At 40.5% G+C, this 11,472-nt stretch overlaps 1 protein-coding gene across 4 annotated transcripts in view; it reads left to right on the top strand.

Annotated features, from left to right (window-relative positions):
- The window catches only part of uvssa (UV-stimulated scaffold protein A), a 100,547-nt gene extending 89,334 nt beyond the window's left edge, over window positions 1–11,213 (top strand). For 3 of the 4 annotated variants that reach the window (XM_070866889.1, XM_070866890.1, XM_070866888.1), the window contains exons 13-14: window positions 894–1,083; window positions 9,469–11,213. In XM_070866889.1, the coding sequence (XP_070722990.1) occupies window positions 894–1,083; window positions 9,469–9,562 (284 nt within the window). In that variant the 3' untranslated portion in view covers window positions 9,563–11,213. Of the gene's footprint in view, window positions 1–893; window positions 1,084–8,072; window positions 8,143–9,468 lie in introns of those variants that run through there. The other variant, XM_070866891.1, reaches the window with a different exon arrangement.
- Window positions 11,214–11,472: the final 259 nt, after the last annotated feature.

The following is an 11,472-nucleotide window of genomic DNA, read 5'->3' on the forward strand; positions in this document are numbered from 1 at the left end:
TTGCATATGACTGACAATTCTTTACGTTTGAGGATTGGGGTATTCAAAATCCAGGCAGTCCTGGTAAAACTTTCCTGGGATCTAAAAGACCAATTCTGCCAGAATCGGAGGATGGGGGGATGGGGTAATTTCCAAGAAAACGATTTGATTATTTTATATAATTATTCGAGAGATATGAGTGTCGTTGGAAGGCCAACATTTATTGCCCATCCCTAGTTGCCCTTGAGAAGGTGGTGGTGAGCTGTCTTCTTGAACCGCTGCAGTCTGTGTAATGAAGGTACTCCCACAATGCTGATAGGTAGAGAGTTCCAGGATTTTGACTCAGCGACGATGAAGGAATGGCGATACATCTCCAAGTCATGATAGTGTGCGTCTTGGAGGTGATGGTGTTCCCATGCGTCTTTTAAGCTCAAGTAGAGTGTAGGAAATTCAAGAAAAAGTTATTTACAAATAATTCGCTTCGATCTTCAATGTTTGATCTTTTTATTATTTTATCTACTTGAGGAATTATGAGAGGACATCTACTGTAAATAAATAACTATTATATGTTTGTGACTTATGTGCTCGGTCATCTTTTGTAAAATACATTTACTTGATATTTTAAACTTAAAATGATGTCTGATGTAATGCTGTACCACTTTAAAACATGAATGAGATCTTAGAGGGATATAATAACTCCCGTTGGTAAAGGCAATTACTAGCCAAAGTTTACTGTTCATTTGCTGAGCACAAACGCTTACTTAGATCTTAAAGCAAGGATAGATAGTCTTGAAGGTATGGAAACTTGGGACTCGCACATGAAATAATCTAGAATAAGAAGGTTGAAAAGACCTAAAAATGTAACAGTCACTCCCAATACTGTCAGAAATTCATAGGATTTTCTTCCCTGACAGACTGGCGGGATCCAGAATTGATGCGTGAGATTGAAGCTGCCAAAGGGGTAGATCTTGGTTCTTCGAAATGTGACCGAAAAGGAAAAGGGAAAAAGGGAAAAGGAAAGAAGAAAAAGTATCCAAATCTCACTGATTTAAAACAGCAGAGTAATACATCTCGATCAAGGCTGGAGAAACGAGTGTTCAACAAGTAAGGACTTTACTTAGTATTCATTTACATAAGAACATAAGAAATAGGAGCAGGAGTAGGCCATACGGCCCCTCGAGCCTGCTACGCCATTTAATACGATCATGGCTGATCCGATCATGGACTCGGGTCCACTTCCCTGCCCGCTCTCCATAACCCCTTATTCCCTTATCGTTTAAGAAACTGTCTATTTCTGCCTTAAATTTATTCAATGTCCCAGCTTCCACAGATCCACAACCTTCTGAGAGGAGAAATGGGCAGCCCCTTATTCTAAGATTATGCCCTCTAGTTCTAGTCTCCCCTATCAGTGGAAACATCCTCTCTGCATCCACTTTGTCAGGCTCCCTCATAATCTTATACGTTTCGATAAGATCACCTCTCATTCTTCTGAATTCCAATGAGTAGAGGCCCAACCTACTCATCCTTTCCTCATAAGTCAACCCCCTCATCTCCGGAATCAACCTTGTGAACATTCTCTGAACTGCCTCCGAAGCAAGTACCGTATATACTCGCGTATCATGCGACTTTTGAAGACCTAAATTGTAACCTAAATTTGGGGGGTCGCATGATACGCGAGATACAAAATTTGCGGGTGTGAGTGCTGGCCAAGATTCAGCTGTTAGGCTGTTAAGCAGACCGTATCCATTTACGGTAAGTCAAATAGTACCAATGTATATCAAATAAAGATGATTTTGATAAAACTGCTGTTTTACTTGCTGATACACACGTAATGTTTACGCTTTCCAAATCAGCTGAGAGGCTAACTACCAAAGGAAAACAGAAACGAATCTTAATTTCGGACACAGCTTTCTCCGACACCAAACAGCTTTGCAGCTTTAAGGTTGTTGCTTTGTTCCGCTTCGGCAACAACTTGCAGCTTAAATTTGGCAGTATATTTCTTCGCAGATCTTTTCTCCATAGTGGCTAAGGGTAGAATGTAAAAATATATTTGTCATAGTTTACTACCTTAGATGAGATTTGGAACGAAATGTTTATTATCGTAATGAGAAACAGCAAAACAGCTGTTTCTCATTCGGTTGTTTACGGCGGAAGAGTCGTTTCATGATTCGGTTGTTAAGGTCTGTATTCGATCGTTGTTATGTGTTAGGGTACTTGTTACGTGTTGGGTACTTGTTAAACTTGTTTGAAAGCCTAGCCTAGTGTCATCTGGTATCTCAAAAAAGTGACTCGCACGATACATGGGATATATGGTAAAATCATGTTTTGGGGACGAAAATTTAGGGGTCGCATGATACGTGAGATCGTAGGATACGCGAGTATATACGGTATATCCTTTCGTAAATATGGAAACCAAAACTGCACGCAGTATTCCAGGTGTGGCCTCACCAATACCCTGTACAACTGTAGCAAGACTTCCCTGCTTTTATACTCCATCCCCTTTACAATAAAGGCCAAGATTCCATTGGCCTTCCTGATCACTTGCTGTATCTGCATACTAACCTTTTGTGTTTCATGCACAAGTACCCCCAGGTTCCGCTGTACTGCATCACTTTGCAATCTTTCTCCATTTAAATAGTAACTTGCTCTTTGATTTTTTCTGCCAAAGTGCATGACCTCATACTTTACAAGATTATACTCCAGCTGCCAAATGTTTGCCCCACTTACTTGGCCTGTCTATGTCCTTTTGCAGATTTTTTATGTTCTCCTCACACATTGCTTTTCCTCCCATCTTTGTATCATCAGCAAACTTGGCTACGTTACACCCGGTCCCTTCCTCCAAGTCGGTAATATAGATTGTAAATAGTTGGGGTCCCAGCACTGATCCCTGCAGCTCCCCACTGGTTACTGATTGCCAACCTGAGAATAAACCATTTATCCCTACTCTCTGTTTTCTGTTCGTTAGCCAATCCTCTATCCATGCTAATATATTACCCCCAACCCTGTGAACTTTTATCTTGTGCAGTAACCTTTTATGTGGCACCTTGTCAAATGCCTTCTGGAAGTCCAAATACACCACGTCCACTGGTTCCCCTTTATCCACCCTGTTTGTTACATCCTCAAAGAATTCTAGCAAATTTGTCAAACGTGACTTTCCCTTCATAAATCCATGCTGACTCTGCCTGACCGAATTTTGCTTTTCCAAATGTCCTGCTACTGCTTCTTTAATAATAGACTCCAACATGTTCCCAACCACAGATGTTAGGCTAACTGGTCTGTAGTTTCCTGCTTTTTGTCTGCCTCCTTTTTTAAATAGGGGTGTTACATTTGTAGTTTTCCAATCTACTGGGACCTCCCCAGAATCCAGGGAATTTTGGTTAATTACCACCAATGCATCCACTATCCCTGCCGCTACTTCTCTTAAGACCCTAGGATGCAAGCCATTTTTCTTTCTGAAGTGCTTCTGTTTCTATTAGTTTAGGAATTATCGTTTTTACCTGTTGCAAATACATTTACCATGGAGCATTTACACACCATTTTTTGAAATTTAATTCATAATTTTTGTTTTTTTAATTAAAAGTATTTATATTTCTTTACCAAATTGGGAATTTATCATTTGGTTTCTGATGTGTTATCCCAAAGTATATACACATAATATATTTTTTTCTTTTGCTTCTAATTTGATTCCAAGATATTCTGGCAGCTAGGATTATAGACTAATACAGCACAGGATGAGGCCATTCAGCCCATTGTGCCTGTGCTAGCTCTTTGAAAAAGGTATCCAAATAGTCCCACTTCCCTACTCTTTCCTTATAACCATGCACATTTTTCCCCTTCAAATATTTATCCAGTTCACTTTTGAAACATTATTGAATCTGCTTTCACTACCTTTTCAGACAATGCGTTTCAGATCATCATAACGCACTGCATTTAAAAAAAAAAAAAATTCCTCATGTCGCCTCTGGTTCTTTTGTCAATTCCTCTTGTTACTGACCCTCCTGCCATGGAAAAAGTTTCTCCTTATTTACTCTCCCAAAATCCTTCATAATTTTGAATATCTGTAACAAATCTCCCCTTAACCGTCTCAGCTCTAAAGAGAACAACCCCAGTTGCTCGAGTCTCTCCACGTAATTGAAGTCCCTTATCCCTGGTACCATTCTGATAAATCTACTCTGCACCCTCTCTAAAGCTTTGAGATCTTTCCTAAAGTGTAGTGCCCAGAATTGACCACAATATTCCAGCTGGGGCCTAACCGGAGTTTTATAAAGATTCGGCATAACTTCCTTGCTTTTGTACTATATGCTGCTATTTATAAAGCCAAAGATCCTGTTTGCATTTTTAACAGCACTTCTCAACTTGTCCTGCCATCTTCAAAGATTTGTGTACATACACCCCCAGGTCTCTCTCTTCCTGCAGCCGCTTTAAATTTGTACCTGATGCATTCATAATAAAGGATGAAACTGAGTACTGTGTACAACGAGCAAGTGTGACCTTAGCCCCTTTAATAAGATTCCAGAGTTCAGGTACCTCGTGGGTGGACTGCTTATATACCGTGCTCCCAAGGGATGCTGGGATCCCTTGGGACTCCAACAGGTAGGCCCTCTGGTGGTAATGTAATACAGGTTGCAAGGGGTCAAATACATAACAGTACCATTTAGTTTATATTGTCTCTCCTCATTCTTCCTACCTAAATGAATCACTTCATACTTTTCTGCGTTAAATTTCATCTACCATGTGTGTGCTCATTTCATCAGTTTGTGCCCTCCTGAATTCTGTTACTATCCTCCTCTCTGTTTACTGTATTTCCTAGCTTTGAGTCATCTGCAAACTTGGAAATTATGAAATAATCTAGGCTGACGTTTCAATGCAAGTACTGAGGGGGTGCTGCATTATTGGAGGGGCAATCTTTTGGTTAAACCAAAGCCCCATCTGCCTGTTCAGGCGGATTTGGAAAAGGGGCAAGAAGGTTCTCGTGATCAGTTATCCCTCAACCAACATCACCATAAACAGATTAACTGGTCATTTATATCAGTTGTTGACGACTTTCCATTACATTTGCACCACTCCGAAACCAAGCAACACAAAATATACGTACAATATAAATTACCTATAAAATGCAATATTATCATGTCCTGGCCAAAAATGTTCTGGAGTGCTTAGAGGGTTAATTAACCTTCTGCCCTTTTTGCCACAAGGAAAGAAAAAACTTGAATTTTACAAGTAATAAAATCCTGCTGTTCCTGTCAATAGAATTTAGTGAATGGTTGCACAGGACTGAGATGGATATCATTTCATTTGCAGTACCACACAGCGCAGTGATGCTGATGCCAGACTTAACATTACACACCAGGACATGTCAAGGCCACTGAATTAGTGCTAAAGACTTCTCTTAAGAATTAGATACTTAGGCTGCTGCTCTGCTGTTTCCTAATTTCACAGGTCTTGGAGATAGAAATGATACTGTTAAATGTACACAGTGTCCTGCTGTGCTTTTATTAACAGAAAGTATTTTCAAGGTATTACATCGCTTAAAGTATTGATCTCTTCTGTAACTGCTGCAGGGGAAATCAGTGTTCAGACACTCTTATTTGAGTTATTGCAATTTTTATTAAATTCACGCTTTTCCTTTTGGGCATTTATTGTACCATTTTGTTCAAACTAATCATTCTTAAATGAACCAGAGCTACAATAATAAGCATGTTTTGTGCTGCTGTAGATTAGTTTGAGGGATTGGGTATGAACATTTTTTTTAAATCCCATTAAAACAAAGGCAGTTGATTAAAACCAAATTCATTGATGCCATTTGCATGAGGGCCATTAAACCTTTTGGATACTGATTGTCCCTTTCAATTTTAAAGGCAGGCATGAAAGGTTTCTAACACTTATTAAGCAAAAATGACTTTGTTTACATTTTCCGTGCATGAAGACTCAGGTAAAGATCTCTAGGAAAAGGACCCTGAACACTAGAAGTATGCACTCAGCCATAGGTGTCCACTGAGTGAAAGCCTTTTCTCAAAAATGTTTAAGAACCCTGCTCTCCTAAACCCTGTGGAGCACAGTTCACACATGTTGGTAACTGGTTAGTTATATGAGGAGAGAGAGAGATGAGTGCTGATTAGTGAAGATGGACAAATACTCTAATTTTGTTTGGTTATCTTTTGGGATCAACAAATAATTGTCAACAGCTTTCCATTAGGACATTATCTTGATCTAGAGCAGACTTCACAAAGCTTGTAGAAGGAGCAAGTTTAATGTTACCAAATTGTCTTTTCTTATTACTTGGCTTCTTTTAAAACAAAAGCAAGGGCATTTAACCTTTTTAGCCCCGATATCATTCTGATGAATTTGCGCTGCCAAGGCCAATATATTCTTCCTGAGATGCGGTGCTCAGAGCTGAACGCAGTGCTCTAAATGGGGTCTAACCAGAGCTATGTAAAACTCTCTTCCTCCAAAAAGTTGAGGCTGGAGAGCAATTGAAAATGTCAAAACTGAGATTAATAGATTTTTTTTTAAGGCAAGTGTACTAAGGGTTTCAGAACCACGGTGGGTAGACGGAGTTGAGGTACAGATCAGCCATGATCTAATTGAATGGTGGAGCAGGCTCGAGGGGCTGATTGGCCTACTCCTGTTCCTATTTAACAAAATTAGTTGTTTTTTTTGTTATCTGGTAAAATATTTTATGGTGTTCTATTTGCACAGAAGTTGGGGATACTGTTGATGCTGCAATCTGTTGGAAGTTACTTATAAAGGATCCAGCAGTTTTCACATTGTGTGGGCTGTAAAATGAAAAGGGAATGGGGGTAGAGGGGTGTATTAAGAAAGGGAAACAGGGCAGTAAGGAAGAGAGAACCTTACAACAAAAACATTCATGCAGAAAGGAGAGGGCGGGGGGGGAAGAAACCGAGGACAAGGCAGCAAGGTTGAAAATTAAATTACAAACTGTCAGCTGCATACTAAGTGGGATTAAGTTAGGTTCGTGCAATGGAACTGTAAAATAATTTAGTGCATTAAGTGATAATGTAGTAAATGTGCAGTTATTATAGGAGCAAAGAGCCAAAAGAGAGAATGAGTATGTGTTAAATGGGTTGATTGTACAACGTGCTGGTCAAGAAAGAAACCTAGAAAACCATCTGTCCATATATAGTAGAAAAGAGCTGGATTGTATTAACAAAGGGATAGATTACAAATTAAAAGTATCACTTGAATCTATTTCAGTATAATATATTTCAGATTAAAATAATTGGTAGGAAGTTTAGAGAGGATTTGAGGGGAAATTTCTTCACCGAGGGCGGTGGGGGTCTGGAACTCACTGCCTGAAAGGGTGGTAGAGGCAGAAACCCTCACCACATTTTAAAAACTACTTGGATATGTACTTGAAGTGCCATAACCTTCAGGGCTGCGGACCTAGAACTGGAAAGTGGGATCAGGCCGGATAGCTCTTTGTCGGCTGGCACAGACACGATGGGCCAAAATGGCCTCCTTCCGTGCTGTAAATTTCTATGGTAATCATATATTGTGGTTGACTTATGACCTGAATTCAGTGCATCAGTTGCTCCCCTGTTCCTGACTTGGGTCTTCTCCAGAAGCCCATTCAAGCTGCTTGGCTTTTGTACTCTCTCCACAATTGCTGCTGGACCTGCTGAGTATTTCCAGCATTTCTGTTTATAGGAGTTAGATGAGGTCCTTACTACTAGGGGGATCAAGGGGTATGGCGAGAAAGCAGGAATGGGGTACTGAAGTTGAATGTTCAGCCATGAACTCATTGAATGGCGGTGCAGGCTAGAAGGGCCGAATGGCCTACTCCTGCACCTATTTTCTATGTTTCTATGTTTCTATTTCAGATTTACAGCATCCACAGCATTCCCTTTGGCTGTTGTACTGTTCATTATTTCCCAATCAAGTGAGTGATCATTCAAGGGTACGAAAATGTCTCCGTCCCTTGTGCTAATGTACTATTAGTCGGCTGTCTTTTACTTAATTGTTTGTCAATGATGAGATGGGCCAAATTACCTTCCTTTTCTATCTTTATCTTGTGATAATGTGATTGGAAACTTGCATATTGATATAAATTATTTTGTTGCCTTCTCTTATAGCTAATCAGTGGATTTCCAAAAGTAGATTGTTAAGAAGATTTGGCGGAGTATACAGGAATGTGTATTTCACTGGTATATTGGTTTTTGTTCATGCATCTGCCTTATGTAAATAAAGCTACTTGTTGATCCAGAGCCTGTGTCTTAAGTTAGTACTTTTGGAGATAGAGAAGAATTCTTGTGCTGGCGTGTGATATATTCCTGTAGCTGGTGAACAGAGGAAGAGTTACCTGTTACAATCCTTGGGTCTCACTATCATTTACCATGATGTTGTGTAGGAAAAGGGGCACTCCGGTTCATAAAGAATATAAAGTCCATTTATAGGAGTGACTGATGATGATAAAATATCCAGGCCTGTTGCTTTGCTTTAGCACTTTCACTTTTTAACCTTGGGACCCCCAAACATCAATCTGTTGGGGGTAAAATTCTATTTCGGTCGGGCCGCAAAAAAGGCGTTTGTGTGTCAGCCACTTATTATACACCCCACCCAAATGTTCTTTCCATAAGCAGCTCGGCCATCCATTATGTACCCTGCTCAATCTGCCATCCATTGAAGTCAATGGAAAGGAAAACTGGGCAGGATACCTAACGGGTGGCCGATCCAATGTCGCCCATTTTGTGCTCCTGCCCAGGCTGAATTTTATCCTTTTTATCTTTAGGATGCTCACTCTCCCACTCCTACAATTAATCAGTAGGACTCTCCTGAAATATGTATTTGTAAATCATTTTGTTGTCTTCTTTGAATCAATGGAATGCCAAATATCAATATGCTTCTCCCATTTCTATACCAATGTTCTTATCTAATTGGCCTCTAAAAGATGTGAAAGCGATGCTTGACTCTCCCTCAATTTTCTCCTCAGTTCTCAGAAATATGATGCCACCAGTGTTCTCTTTAAGCCGCTTAGTCGTGCAGAACTCTGCTGCTCCCGCGCAGCCGGCTCATCGGATTTTAAATAGGAAAAAACGCGCATGCACAGTAGTTTGAATGTGTCACACATCCAAACAAAAATTACAGGGAGCATTGATTGCCACTGTTCATGAATTCTCCCCAAAGGCCTGAACAAGATCAGGAACTTTCCTTGTAATGGACTCCTATCATTTTGTGGCATTTGCCCAAGGGTTATTTTATTAATTTAAATCAAACGGAAGGATATCAAATATAGCATAATGTAAATGTTTTTAAATTGACATGTAATCCACACAAAGGAATATTGTAGTAGCTATTTAACTTGTTCTGTTGCAGCTGTTGGTCTTGATGGTGTCTTCTTTGCAGCTGTACGAGTGGGTTAGAGCTGCAACATACTATGATGGTGGTGTGTTGACCAAGATAAGTAACGTTCTACCAGCACACTGTTCAAGTCCGAACAATACACATGTTTTGTTTTGTTTGTCTTTGCAGGACCTCAATGAAACGAATCGCCGAAGCAATGGCTTGTGTAGACAAAAGAAAACATGAAAAGTTTGCAAACCAGTTCAACTATGCATTGCATTAAGGCCAACAAAAGGTGCAAAAATGGCCACTTTGTTATATGACATTATTATCTGTAACTTTCAAGTCTCTTGCAACAGGGATTTCAAGCAGCTAATTCTGCCTTTTTTCTATAGATTGTGGTCTTTTTTAATTCTGCAGTGTGCGTAATTTATTGTCAAGTATTTAAAATGTCGATTATTTTTTACATCAATCGGCTACATTTGTAAAGAATTTAGTATTTAATGTCTGTAGCTATTGTAATTGGTAGTAATTGTGATTGATAATGTAATAGACAAAACTGCTTGGACTTCACATTTACTCATGGTATTTTTTTTGGTCTAATTGAGTGAACAAAACGCACTGATTAACTACTCATTGCCAGCAAATCAAATCAATTTAAACTTTACTACAACCTGTATAGCTTTCCTTTGTATTTGACTACATGGTTTAAATCTTTACTTCTTAAGTAAAGGATTCAGGGATTGATGTTTCTTTACTATTTGTGATGCACGTTTTATTCAGATTGAAAGTAGTCTTTGCCGACTCAACTGATGCAAAACTATCGAAATGTGTCCTTTCCTTGAGAAAGGCAGTTAGAATATTTTAAATTGACCCAAATGGTCTGGGTATCCTAGCTTGCTTTGCTCCAGCATTTTAGCCAGAGAGCGAATGTGGAGAGAAGGGGTGGATGGGGGTGAACTCCAGCATGACGATAAACACCCAGGTCAAGAAATGGCCCATACCTAGATAAGGGACTACTTGCTGGGAGACCCACATACCTAACATGCATGGCCATAAGTGGGCTGGTATTACAATACCCAGCATCGAAGCACTGACCACACTTGATCAGCTCCGCTGGGCAGGCCACATAGTTCGCATGCCAGACACGAGACTCCCAAAGCAAGTTACTCGGAACTCCTTCGCGGCAAGCAAGCCAAAGGTGGGCAGCGGAAGCGTTACAAGGACACCCTCAAAGCCTCCCTGATAAAGTGCAACATCCCCACTGACACCTGAGAGACCCTGGCCAAATACCGCCCTAAGCGGAGGAAGCGCATCCGGGAGAGCACTGAGCACCTCAAGTCTCGTCGCCGAGAGCATGCAGAAATCAAGTGCAGGCAGCAGAAAGAGCATGCGACAAATTAGTCCCACCCACCCCTTCCCTCAATGACTGTCTGTCCCACCTGTGACAGGGACTGCGGTTCTCGTATTGAACTGTACAGCCACCTAAGAACTCCTGTTAAGAGTGGAAGCAAGTCTGTCTCGATTCTGAGGGACTGCTTATGATGATGAACATATAAAGAACCAGACACTTACAGGTAAGAGGAGAAAACACTAACAAGCCTGTCAGACAGAATTGGAGAGGAGATTAAGATGTTGCATAAACACCTGACGCATGGCGTTAGCTTGATGGGATACTGTTATGAGTACGTGCAGCCAAAGGTAGCCGAATAGTATAAGAGTAGACCCTGCCCCCCCCCCACCCCAAAGTTAGTGCTCGTGGACAGTCGGAATTGCTTTTGCCTTAATGGAAGCCCACGGAAGTCTGATCAACTTGAACTTTGTGGGGGAAACCATTTGCATTAATTGTTGGTCATTTAATATAATACTGTAGAACGGTTATAGAAGCACAATTCTGTTATTAGCCAATGTATATTAAAGCTTGTTTAAAACCACTCAGGTCTGAGACCAGCAGAGATTATTCGTGCAGGACTAACAATCCTTTGGTGCGGCTGTAACCACGAGAAAACTGCTAACAGAGACTATATACACCCATATATGCCATTGTGCCAACCACCTTCCTACAATGATGAAGTCCTCAATGAATCTGTTCTTGGAGAGATCATGCCTAGTCATAAAGAGCATATCATAAGAACATAAGAAATAGGAGCAGGAGTAGACGACCCGGCCCCTCGAGCCTGCTCCACCATTCAA

The sequence above is a fragment of the Pristiophorus japonicus genome, chromosome 2 (genome assembly GCF_044704955.1).
Source record: "Pristiophorus japonicus isolate sPriJap1 chromosome 2, sPriJap1.hap1, whole genome shotgun sequence".
NCBI classification, from domain to species: Eukaryota; Metazoa; Chordata; class Chondrichthyes; family Pristiophoridae; genus Pristiophorus; species Pristiophorus japonicus.